Source organism: Dipodomys ordii, unplaced genomic scaffold (assembly GCF_000151885.1).
Source record: "Dipodomys ordii isolate 6190 unplaced genomic scaffold, Dord_2.0 Scaffold4, whole genome shotgun sequence".
Classification (NCBI taxonomy): domain Eukaryota; kingdom Metazoa; phylum Chordata; class Mammalia; order Rodentia; family Heteromyidae; genus Dipodomys; species Dipodomys ordii.
The window spans coordinates 32,526,265-32,539,379 of record NW_012267220.1 but is presented as its reverse complement, the minus strand read 5'-3'; the positions used below and the strand labels follow the sequence as shown (position 1 = coordinate 32,539,379).

At 44.7% G+C, this 13,115-nt stretch overlaps 1 protein-coding gene across 1 annotated transcript in view; it reads left to right on the top strand.

Moving 5' to 3' along the window:
• Window positions 1-348, top strand: part of Adrb3 (adrenoceptor beta 3) — a 4,691-nt gene extending 4,343 nt beyond the window's left edge. Inside the window, exon 3 of the mRNA XM_013024269.1 lies at window positions 309-348. Within this exon, the coding sequence (XP_012879723.1) occupies window positions 309-348 (40 nt within the window). The remainder of the gene's footprint in view (window positions 1-308) is intronic.
• Window positions 349-13,115: the final 12,767 nt, after the last annotated feature.

Genomic DNA, 13,115 nt, shown 5'->3' with positions numbered 1-13,115 from the left:
GGGGGGGGGGGGGGGGGGGGGGGGGGGGGCGGAGGAGGGGAGGGATATGAAGGAACAGGGAATGGAACCCTTTCTTTTCCTGGATGGGGCCACTACTGTTGAGATGGAGGAAGGCAGGTGTGCTGTTCTTCACCCTAGGACTCATGGCACCGTGGGACATTGCTTTGGCTTCTAGACTCCCTGGAGGGTCTAGTTTTTGCTTTTCTAGCTAAGTTCTTCTTCTGCCAATGTGGCTGTCTGGCCATCACTATACCTGGCTGGGTCTTGGACTGAGAGCAGCCTGGCCTCAGTTCTGCTTTTTCTCATAGGTTTGATGGCTATGGAGGTGAGAACCTACTTCCAGTGTGAAGGACCACAGGCGGTGAGCAAACAACTTGTGAGTGGGAATTTGTCCCCGACCCTGAGAGCCAGGGTGGAGGAGAGTGGGATTCTTGTGGCTGGGTAGTCACTCATTGTTTTTGTGTGATGATGCCTTCAAGAGTCTCTCATTCTTCCCCAGTGCCTGGGGTTCCCACCCTAACGCTTATTATCTCTGTTTTGTAGGCCTTTCTGGGGGAATTTCCAAGGCCTGAAGGGCAAGAAAGAACTCCATGGATGCAGATGATCTGAATGAGCCATAGGGAAGCCCCAGCTGTGAAACTGCTCTCCAAAACAGGCTGGATCTCTGCATGCAAGTGGATTTTTACCACCCTCTCTCTTTTTTTACCTGAGAAGTTTTGGAAAGCCCTGAACTTTACTACCTCAGCAGCTTGGGAGTGACCGGGATGGCCCCCAGTGCAAGTCTTGTGGCTTTGGCAAGGGGGTGTTCCCAAAGCACATGTGTGCTGGGGGAGGGAAGAGCACCCAGCTCTCTGTACCCAGCTCCCTTCCTCCTGCTGCTCAGACCCATGAATGAACAGCTGCACTTTCTCTAAACTCTGTAGCCCAGGCTCTGGCCTGGAGAGGCAGGAGGCTAGAAAAGACAAGGTTTGGGTTTGTCCCTAACTCCTTCAATGCAGCTGTCCTAGGACCAGCATTTCACCTCAGACCCAGAACAGCTCTGATCTACCTCACAGCAGTATCAGGAGGATGCTTCAGGGTTGGGGGGGAGGGGGGCGCGGCGGGATTCTACAGGGCTAGGAGGAAGGGGATCCATTGGAAATTATCCCTTCCATTTAAAATCCAATTAATAAATATTACTGAAGGCAGTTTGTCCTTTGCCTTCTTTTTCTCTCCCTTTGTTTTCTTTGCATAATCTATTTGCTCCTTCCTTTTAACTCAGAGCTGGCTGTTGACAGAGGCAGTAAATCAGGTCTAATCCCTGTCCCGTTCCTTCTAATCCTCATCAAACAAAAACTGAAGTCTGTTTGGGTGAAGGGGACTGTTGAGCCTTTGATCCCCCCTCCTTCCTATCCTGTCTGAAACTCTTGGAATCTACTTGCAAGTGAGTTGCAAAGTGCATAGGAGCCACAGGATTTGTTGTGTGCTGGCCTAGGGCCTAAGCCATTTTTCATTTCTCCTGCTATAAGCTAACAGAGGATTCTTAAGGTCTCATCACTGTCAGGAACCAGTACTTTCTGTGTGTATGTGGAGGCACAGAGTATTGTTTGTGTTGGGCAAATTTCTTGGATTATACACATCTCCATAATCTCTGTTGGGATGCAGAAATCTGTTCTCCTCTTGAAGAAAAACTGGAATTAGAGATCTGAGTTTGTAGAAACTTTTCTAACATATTTGTGTGTGTGTGTGTGTGTGTGTGTGTGTGTGTGTGTGCATAAGTACAATGTGCACATATGCTTACAAGAAACTGGAGCTTGAACTCAGAACCTTTTGCTGTTGCTTGTCTTTTTCACTCAAAGCTGATGCTCTTCCACTTGAACTACAACTCCACTTTTGGCTTTTTACTCATTAGTTGGAGCTAACAGTCTTTCAGATTTGTCTGCCCAGACTGCAGTTCTCAGAGCTGAACCTCTTGTGTAGTTAGAGTTACACGTGTGAGCCACTGGTGCCTGGCTTATCTGAATTTTTTACATAGCTTATCTGACACGTTTCCTTTGGAAACATGAAAGTTCTGTGGCAATCACTGGATCATTTGTGGGTTCTTATGTAAATTTCATGAAGGAGGACCATGGTCCTTGCTGATTCAGGTCCAGGGGCCCTAATTTTCAAACCTCAATTGGCCCTCAGGATAAGCTCAGAGCATTTCCACATAAGGGTGTTCCCAGTGGATTAGACCTGGCTGTACTTCTTCTTCCTCCCTTCCCCCCTGGAGCCCAGGTTGTATTTCTCAGGATGTTTGCATACCAAAGATAACTTTCTCCTTCCAACCCAGGGCAGTGTGAGGTCTCTGGTGTCTGCATATGGAGGGTTCCTTGGCAAGAGCTCCACATTTGAACTACGGTTTAGTGGACAAGGAAGTCTTCCTGAGCCTGGGAATAAATCAGAGAGCCTTCTCTCACCATCTCTGGATATTTTTTCAACATCTTAAAGGAAAGTTGGTCCAGTCAGTCCTAGGAGGGGATAAGATGATTTTGGATGGGGGAGGATTTGGTTTTTAGAATTATCCTTGAAGAGTGATTGCCTGAGTCCTGTTTGACACAGCCCTGTGTGCCAACTGTCAGCCTCCTTTGGAATGTTTAGGCTTGAACGGGGCTGTGAATTCCATCTGCAGATTGTCACCAGTGCACCTGACAGCTGCAAGAGGCAGCCCCTCTGCTCATTTCTCTAGCAGTGTGTAGCTGGGTGTCAAGTCAGAGGAGATTTACATCCTTGGAGGGGCAGCAGGCTGCTTTTGCCAGCTGGAGGTGGAGTACTTGAATTGTCGAAGACAAATAGCCATGCTCTGATTCCAGAGATGTGAAGACTTGCAGACATATAAGAACCAAAGAGCCCTGGAGCCTCTGGCTCTCCCAGAGTCTGTAAGCAGGAGCTGGGAATGGGGCAGATATGACAGGAAAAGGAAAAGGGGGTTGAGTTGGAGAAAGCATGAAGAACATCTCCAGAGCTGTTGATTGGCTATGCTAGAAAGGAACAGGCAGAATCAGGGTAAGGGTGAATTGGTAGCAAATGCTCCCAGGTCTCTCTCGTGGCCAGATGCTTCTAGAGGATGGTGGCAAGTATATGCTGTGGTTCTCCTGGTCAATCACTGGGCTGTAATTCCACTTTAGCTTCATCCCTCAGCACTTATGAAGTAGAGCAGCTTTTCCTTGTAGAAAACAACGCTTTTTCTCTTCTCCAGCCTTTAGGAGGGAAGTAAGGGTGACGGGGATGGTGGGCCTTCTAAAACTTGGGATGATGGGCTTTCTAAAACTCTGTAAAGCCTTGGACCTGGGTTTATGGCAAGGCATAAGTGATGCCAGGCGCCCCCTGATGGCGATGTGGGTACAACAGAGGTGAGCTTCCCAATGCTGGTCTGTTAGCTGGACTGGAAGCCTGCTTCAGTTTTCATAAGACCTCTCAACTATCAGCGTTTGAAAAGAGCATAGAATGAACTAATTCAATCCCTTGATAAAAATGGATGAATAGCTGGGTGCTGTTGGTTCTCACCTGTAATCGTAGTTACTCAGGAGGCTGAGATCTGAGGATCAAGGCTAGTCCAGGCAGGAAAGTCTTTGAGACTTATCTCCAATTATCCACCAGAAAATTGGAAGTGGCGCTGTGGCTCAAGTAGTAGAGCACTAGCCTTGAGCTAAAGAGCTGAGGGACAGTGCGCGCAGGCCCAGGGTTCAAGCCCTATAACAGACAAAAAAATAAATAAAAGGCTGAATAGCCAGGTGTCAGTGGCTCATGCCTGTAATCCTAGGTGTTCAGGAGGTTGACATCTGAGGATCATGGTTCAAAACCAGCCTTGGCAGGAAAGTCTCTGAGACTCTTATCTCTTAACAAACCACCAAAAATCCAGAAGTGTAGCTGTGGCTCAAATGGTAGAGCTCAGGGACATCACTCAGGCTTTGAGTTCAAACCCTAGGACTGTCACACACACACACACACACACACACACACACACACACAGATGAATAATAAGTTCTGGAAGGATGAGTTGGATAGACAGATTTCTTATATTCAGTTAAAGGCAGCAACTCTGAGGCAATATAAACAGTCCAGACTTCATAGATGAAAAAACAAGAAAGGGAGAGAGGAAGGAAATGACCATTGATGGAACAACTATTGTATGCCGAACACTGTAAGAGGTACTCTGCAAATGCTATTTACTTCATAATGACAACAAATAGAAATTGAGCTTTTGAGAATTGAACAGCAAAGCCAGTGTGGATTCTGACCAATGTGCACTTTATTTCCTTTACTGCTAACCATTTGGGTGACACCAAGAAGTTACTTTGACATTTCTTGTTTAAATTTTTTTTTTAAGAAAAGGTCTCACTGTGTAGTCAGGACTGGCCTGGAACTCTCCATTCTCCTGCCTTCAATTCCTGAGTACTGGGAGTACAGGTATGTGTCAACATGCCCTGCTGTTTTTTACCCTCTCATACCATTTGCTTGCCTTAAAGCAAATTTAGATCTGCCTGCTGTGCTGCAGGGCCTACAAACTAGTTTTTTCTTTGTATGTCTGTTTTGTTGTTTTGTTTTGCTAGTCATGGGGCTTAAACTCAGGGCCTGGTTACTGTCCCTGGACCTCTTTGTGTTCAAGGTTAGCATTGTACCACTTGAGCCACAGTGCTACTTCCGGCTTTTTCTGAGTAGTTTATTGGAGACAAGAGTCTCATGGACTTTCCTGCCTGGGCTGGCTTTGAATTGTGATCCTCAGATCTCAGACTCCTAAGTAGCTAGGATTATAGGTTTGAGCCACAATTGCTTGGCTTCAAACTAGTTTCGAGGACTAAATAAGATCCTGTATGTGAAAGAATAATATGTAAGGGGGCTCTCTAATGTGAAATGATGGAATTAGAGTTTAGATCTAGCCAGGCATCTGTGGCTTTCACCTATAATCCTAGCTATTTAGGAAGCTGAATCTGAGGATCACGGTTTAAAGCCAGCTTGGGTAGGAAAGTTCGTTAGTCTTTTATTTCCAGGTAACTACCAAAAAGCCAGAAGTAGACTGGTGACTTAATAAGTGGAAGAGTAACAACCTTCAGTGAACGAGCTAAGGGATAGTGTCCTGACCCTGAATTCAAGCTCTAGTTATAGGGATACCCCCCAAATATGTAAAATATAACATGTCACATATATATTTATGTATAATAGAATAATTTGGTGTGTGTGTGTGTGTGTGTGAAGTCTGGATGAGTCTTAGGATGAGTCTTAGGCCTTCTGGTTTTGGTTCCTGCTTAGAGTAGCAGCTTGGATCTTGGACTCACTTCTCCCATCACTATGGACTTGTTCTGCCTGTTTTCTCTTGTGAGGGATAACACTATCAGGGACTAATTGTACGGGTAGAGCCTCCATTTTGGGCTCTATTTCCTTGTTCAGACTCTGGTCTGACCCATATTCTGAATCTGGTCTTGGTTGGATTGCCTATGATTGTCAAGGCAATCATAGTAAGATAGATGTACCTTATCTATCTTACAGTAAAATAGATGTTGGGGATGGGTAGAAGGCTTAGAGAGCACAGAGGATGTGTTTCTAACATCTAGGGTTCATGAAATCAGGCCCTAAGGGACCAGAAAGGAAAAATAAGATGGACATGTATGTAAGGGTCACTGCAACAAGTTACTCCAACTGGATGATGTAAAATGGTAGCTCTGAAGACTATATGTCCAAACTCAAGGCATTGGCAAGGTCATGCTCTCTCCAAAGGTTCTTCTCCTTGTTTCTCTGCCTTCTGGTGCTGGCAGCGATGGGTCAGCTTGTAGATATACCTGTCCAACTTTGGTCTTTCCTTCACCTGGGCTTCTTTGAGAACTCTATGTCCAAGAACTCTAAGAACATCAGTTGCTGGTTTAGGGCTCAGCCTAATGCAGTGTGATCTCATTTTAATTTGACAATGGTACTCCAGTCCGTCTGTTCTACGCTCATCATATTCCTGTTGCTTCACACTTACATTATGTATGTAAGAGATAGAGAGAGAGAAATAGAGAGAGACTGAGAGACAGAGAGAAAGAGACAGACAAAGAGTGAGTTAGTACTGGGACTTGAACTCAGGTCCTTGGACTCTCACTTGGCTTTTTTTTTTTAGCTCAAGTCGGAACTCTATCACCTAAGCCACAGTTCTACTTGTGGCTTTTTGCTAGTGAATTAGAGATGAGTCTCATGAACTTTTTTTTCCCAGTTGTTCTCAAATTTTGGTCCTCAGAGCTCAGTTTTAGCAAAGATTTATTTTAGCATCACTATAAAGAAGGAAGAAATTGAAAAAGAAGCATTTCCTGTTCTGTGCCCAGGAAACGGGACTAACGACTCCTCCCTGTGGTATTTATTCTTTCTGAGTTAGGAAAATATATGTTGTCTAATAACTGTCAATCCTTAGACAATGCCAAACCCACACAGTGTGTGTATGTGTATGTGTGGGTTTTTTTTTAATTGGTCGGTCGTGGGTCTTGAACTCTGGGCCTGGGTGATGTCCCTCAGCTCTTCAGCTCAAGTCTAGGGCTCTACCACTTGAGCCACAGCACCACTTCCGGTTTTCTGAGTGGTTTATTGGAGATAAAAGTCTCACGGACGTTCCTGCCCAGGCTGGCATTGAACCTTGATCTTCAGATCTCAGCCTCCTGAGTAGCTAGGATTACAGGCATGAGCCACTGGCACTCAGCTTGTGTGTGTGTGTGTGTGTGTGTGTGTGTACCAGTAGTGGGACTTGAACTCAGAGCCTCATACTCTTGATTGACTTTTTTGCTCCAGGCTGGCACTCTGCCACTTGAGCCATACTTCCACTTGCAGCTGTTTGTTGGTTAATAATAGGTAAGAGTCTCAGTGCCTTTTTTGCCTGGGGTCCCTTCAAATAGCTATCCTCAGATCTCAGCCTCCTGAGTAGCTAGGATTACAGATGTGAGCCACTGGCTTCAAACCCACCCTGTGAAGGCTCTGTTTTAACTTATCACTATCCAAAAGGATACAAGGAATGCTATCCACTCCTAGATTTCTGCTTATGGGTCTTTGTTCCCTCCTCTGGATTTGAGGAGCCAGTGGCAAAGCTAGATTTTGTGTTTGTTGTCACCTGTGGACGGAAGTAGTTATCCATTCTACATTCTTCCTTCGGTAATGGAAAGCCAAAGCTTTGGCTGAGAACATGGCCTCCTAGCTGGAAACACTTGCAGTCTCAGACGTGACTGGGTGACAGAGCTCTAATGAACAGATCTGCCACTAAAAGGAAAAGGCATATCCTCCTTGCCCTTTCTCACTTTTGTACTGAATACAAGTGTGATGGTGAGAACTGAAGCGGCCACTTTGGGTCATGAGATGGCAACCATGTGTTAGAGATGACAGAAGGAACAGATAGAAGGAGCCTGGATGTCCAGCTGTATGGAGCCCTCATTTCAGCCGTAGGCTGCTTATACTTAAGACCTTTATACAATAGAAAAACTTCTCTCCTGTTTAAGTCTTATTCATTTATTTATAATAGCTGACCCAAATAAATATAGCAATAAATGGAAAAGTAGGCTGTATTAGTGATGGGTTTATAGGCTATACCTCTTTTAGACTTGGCTATCTCTTGGGCTCTGTGAATTGTGTTACTATAGCCATAAAACCACTGTGGGAGCCTCTGATCTATGACATCTCCCCCTGACCTGGTATTTGTAGCATGTGAGTTCTTGTTGCACTGAGACCACCAGATCCATCTCTTTGACAGTGATAATTCTTATGGTGAGAATGGCCAGTGCATGCATTAGTTTCCCAAGCTTACCAAAACAGATAGCCATGACCTTACCAGACTTTGGGGAAATGATCGTCCAGGAATGTTAAATTCCAGACTAGCCGGGGCTACCTAGTGAGTTCAAAGCCACTCTGAGCTCCCGGGGAAAGACCTTGTCTCCACAGCAAACACTATTGGTGTTCAATCCAACTCTGGTGGATTGAAATAATACAAAGGTATTCCCTCACAGCTCTGGAGGCCAGGTGACTGAGATGAAGGGGTCACCAGGACTGATTCCTTTCTCTTCTCTGCTTCTTGCCTTGCTTTTGAGGACTCCAGATCCCTTGGCATGTCTGGGCTTAGAGATATCACTCCATTCTCTCCTTCCATCTTTACTTGACTCTTCCAGCCAGGTCCTTATGTGTCTTCTTCATTGTCTCTTATAAAGATGCCTGTCATTGGCTTTGGGGCTCATTTTAATCTATAATGATCTCATCTTAATTACATCTGTCAAGGGCTTTCTTCTGTCTAAGGTTGGATTCTGAAGTTCCATGTGAACATATCTTCTTTTTTTTAGGAGGTGGAAGCACCATCCAATGTACAACATGGAGAGACCACTCTGAGCCCTTTGAGGGGTTTTGCTTGTTTGTTTTTTGTGTCAGTCCTGGGGCTTCAACTCAGGACCTGGGTGCTGTCTTTGAGCAATCTTTGCTCAAGGTTAGTGCTTTATCACGTTGAGCCGCAGCACAATGACTGGTTTTCTGGTAATTTATTGGAGATAAGAGTCTCATGGACTTGCCTGCCTGGGCTGGCTTTGAACCACGATCCTCAGATCTCAGTCTCCTGAGTAGCTAGGATTACAGGCATGAGCCACCAGCACCATGCTTCTCCTGCTAGTTTTAAGGAAGCTTCTACACCTATGAGTTCTTCAACGTCAAGGAAATGGATTCTATTCATAACTACAGAAGCTTGGAGAGTGATCCTGAGCCTTGGATGAGACCACAGACCTAGCTTGCAGTGTTTAAGACCCCAAACAGTGGGCCCAGCTAACCACAATCCATGGGAACAATGAGACAAAATGCCTGCCATTCTAAACTGCTATGTTGGTGTGCTTTGTTACCCACAACAGAAAAAAATGAATATGGACTTCCCCCAATTCTGCCAGAGGCTGCTCTTTCAAGTGGTCCTTTTCTGGCAATGCCTTGATGCTTCATGGTGTGAAGGATGGAATCCAGGAGTTAGGCAAGCACTCTAGCACTTGCCTGCAACTGCAGTCAACTTTTCTTTTCTTTCCTTTTTTTTTTTTTTAGAATCCCAAAGCTTTTTTTCTTTTCCTTTTCTCTTTTTTTGCCAGTCATGGGGTCTGAACTCTAGGCCTGGGCACTGTCCCTCAGCGCTTCAGCTCAAGCCTAGTACTCTACCACTTGAGCCACAGCGCCACTTCCAGCTTTTTCTGCGTATGTGGTGCTGAAGAATCAAACCCAGGGCCTCATGCATGCAAAGCAAGCGCTCTACCACTGAGCCACCTTCCCTGCCCTGTATACTTTTCTTGTATGTGCCAATCCTAGGGTTTGAACTCAGGGACTGGATGCTATCCCTGAGCTTTTTTGCTCAAAGGCTAGCACTCTATTATTTGAGCCACAGCTCCACTTGTAGCTTTTTGATTGTTAATTGGAAATAAGACTTTTCTGCCTGGGCTGGTTTCAAATTGCAATCCTCAGCTCTCAGCCTCCTGAGTAGCTAGGATTACAGCTGTGAGCCACACTGTCTTTAATGGGTCTTTAAGGGATTTTCATCAGAGCCAAAACAAGGGGACCACATGCCCCAGAAGCTAACTTGCTATGATCCCAAAGGACTGTCAGGAATTTTGGCTCTGTCTCTGCCCCTTCTTGTAGAGATGACTTTATGTCCCATGAGTCCTTGGCCATAGGAGCTAAAGGTTCAGAACCTACTTAACCACAGTTTCCATTTCTATTTTATTATCAAATATTGTATTTTTATTATAAAGGTGATGTTTCATAAGTCAGGTAATGAGTACATTTCTTTTGGGACAATGTCACCCCTTCCTTTGCTCTTTCCCAGTTTTTACCTCCCATCCCCATTCACACATTATACAGTTCATTTTCAACATGGTTTCTACTGCTGCTTCATTTATCCACCCTTTATCCCTTCATTTCTGTGTCCTTAACTCACCAAAAGACAGATAAATGAACAAAGAAGACAAAAAAAAAAAGAAAAAAAATCTCTTGTTTCCATTTCCTGGAGTTCTTTTTTTTTTTTTTTTGGCCAGTCCTCAGGCTTGAACTCAGGACCTAGACACTGTGCCTGAGCTGCTTTTACTCAAAGCTAGCACTCTACCACTTGAGTCACAGTGCCATTTCTGGCCTTTTCTGTTTATGTGGTGCTGAGGAATAGAACCCAGGGCTTCATGCATGCTAGGCAAGCACCCTACCACTAAGCCACATTCCCAGTCCCTCCTGGAGTTCATTTTAATAAATATTATTTTATATGATCAGAGGCACATAGGCTTTGTGCTTTTGTGTTCCTCCTCTAAGAGTGTCCTGTATTGGTCTGTTTCTGTTTTTCTTATTAAAGAAGGTATTTATGTAGCAGAATAGGGTCTTGCTGTGTTTCCCAGGCTGGCCTCAAATTCCCAGACTTGAGCCATATTCCTACCTTAGCTTCCTGAATAATTGAGTAGCTGGGACTACAGGCGTACACCACTTCCATTTGAGTTGCCAGTAAAGAGCCACACTCTATAACACAAACATAAAGTAGGCCGAGTTCTCTAAATCTCCTTAGGGAGAACCAAGATAAATGATTGCTTCTGCAGCGGATGGTCCCAGAAGGAAGGTTCACTTCTTCCCAGGAGGGGAGAAGAATGGGAATGGTCGGCTCTGTGTCTGTTTCATGCTGCCTGAAGCACCTCTGGGGTCCCTTCCAGTTGTGGAGTTATGTTTGAGTCCTTCTTCCCAGAGTCCCCTTGGGCTCAAGTCTGAATCTAATCCATATTGGAACATTCTCCTAGGACTGCTGGGAAACTGAGACAAGAAGAGGCAGCTGCTTTTCCAGGAATTTCTTACCATTTTAGAAAGGGAGAAGCACATGGGGCTGATAGTGAACTTGACTGCGCCCACCCCCTCAGCTCTTTGCTAGGGGCTAGGGATGGAGCTCAGTGGTACACATGTGCCCAGCGTGGAGGAGGCTCCTGTTCCAACCTCAGAACCACACAAACAAGCAAACACAAGAAAACTAAAGCCACCTCCCAAACTTCCTCTGTACTTACCCCTAAGCCACATTCATGCCCACACCCTAAGTAGAGTTTGCAGCTATCTGGTATTGATCTTGTGATATATAGACCTATCTCTATCTATATATCACACATACATATAATTTGTGTTAAGTTTCGTTTGTAATAACAATTTAATAATAATTTTTAACAGGTTTCATTATTCTGTCTGTTAAGTTTTTGGGGTTTTTTTGGTACCAGCACTGGGGCTTCAGGGCCTGGGTTCTGTCCCAGAGCTTTTGTGTTCAAGGCTAGTAGTCTACCAGTAGAGCCATAAGTCCACTTCCAGTTGTTTTGGTGGTTAATTGGAGATAAGAATCTCCTGGACTTTTCTACCCAGGCTGGCTTCGAACTGTGATCTGTAGATCTCAGACTCCTGAGTAGCTAGGATTATAGGCCACTGGTGCCTGGCTACAAAAGTGTTTAAAACTCTTGCCTTGTTTCCTTTGCTTTTGTTTCTCCTTAACATGTATTGCAAGTTGTTTTGAGAAACCTTTGTTTCTTAAAAAAAATTGAGTTGAACAAAATAAGTGGATTCTATAGACACATAAGATACTGTTTAAATCAAGCAGATAGTTTTCCAAACCACCTCTGCCTGCCAAATCTCCCCTCCCAGCTTGGGCTGGTGCCTGGTATTTTTATGGAGGCCATCTGGCATTCTAGCCCTCAGCTAGGACCTTAGCTCAGGCCTTAGTCACTTCTTAACCAAATTAGCCAAAGCAGACTCCACTTAGCCTTCCTGCCAAATTCTGGCTCCCCTCTGGTTAATGCCCTGCAAGCCCCCAGAAAGATAAATCAGGTTACATTATTCCTTTTCTTAAAATAATTCAGTGACAGCCTAAAACTTCAGGGGGTAAGATGCAGACCCCTTAACATAAAGGGTCTGGAATTTTTTATTAGCATATATTAGTTGTATCAAAGATTTCATCGTGACATTTCCATATATGCATTTAAGATACTTTGGTAAACTTTACCTCCTCTGTACTCTTCCTTAACCTCTTTCCCTTTTTAAGAACAATTTTTAAAGGTTTCGTTATTCTGTTTACATACATGTGTATGAAGTATTTTGTTCACATTTACCTCCCTTTATCCTCTTGCCTTTCACTGGATTTCCACTCTCCCCCCAACAGAACAGCTCCTCTATTTTACACTCCTGTCATTTCTTTTTCTTTAGATCTAGATTCTATGGGAGCCAGTATCTGCCATTTGTCTTTTTCAGTCTGGCTTATTTTATTTAACATGATAATTTCCACTTTTCTGCAAATAGCTTCCCTTCCTTCCTTCCTTCCTTCCTTCCTTCCTCTCTCTTCCTCCTCCTCCCTCCCTCTCCCTCTCCCTCATTCCCTCCCTCTCTCCCTCCCTCTCTCTCTCTCTCTCTCTCTCTTTCTCTCCTCCTCCTCTTCCGCCTTCTCTTCTCCCCGCCCCCCCCTTTGCTGGTACTGTGGCTTGAACTCAGATTCTCCTCTCTTTCTTGGCTTCTTCACTCAAGGTGGGTACTCTGCCACTTGAACCACAGTGTCACTTTTGGCTTTTGGCTGGTTAATTGGAGATAAGCATCTCATGGATTTGTTTGGCCTGGCTGGCTTTGAACCAGAATCCTCAGATCTCAGTCTTCTGAGTATCTAGGATTATAGGTGTGGACCCCTGGTACCTGGTCTGATTTTATTCTTCTTTAAGGCTGATTGATATCCATTGGGTACATATACCACATATGCTTTACCTGTTCATCAGTTGATAGATACCTAGGCTGACTCCATAGTGTAGCTATTTGAATAGTGTTGCTGTAACCATGGGCATGCAACCATCTCCTCACTACCACCTCTTACGGCCATCTTTCACTCAACACTGTGGCAGACGGTCCCCAAACTCTCTGAGCTGTGATTACTTCCTATCTTCAAGTACCACAAGTAGCTTGGTATCTAGCAATAAGCTCTCTCTCAAGATGGTGCCTTGCTACAGCTCTCAGAGATGAGGGAAATAGCAGAATGTCTTTATACTGGACAAAATCCCTGATCTGGCTTATGGCTTGCCAAAAGTGTGGGGCCATCCTACAGCTAGAATCCAACACATAGGAAGTGGAGGTGTAGCTCAAACGGTAGGGTG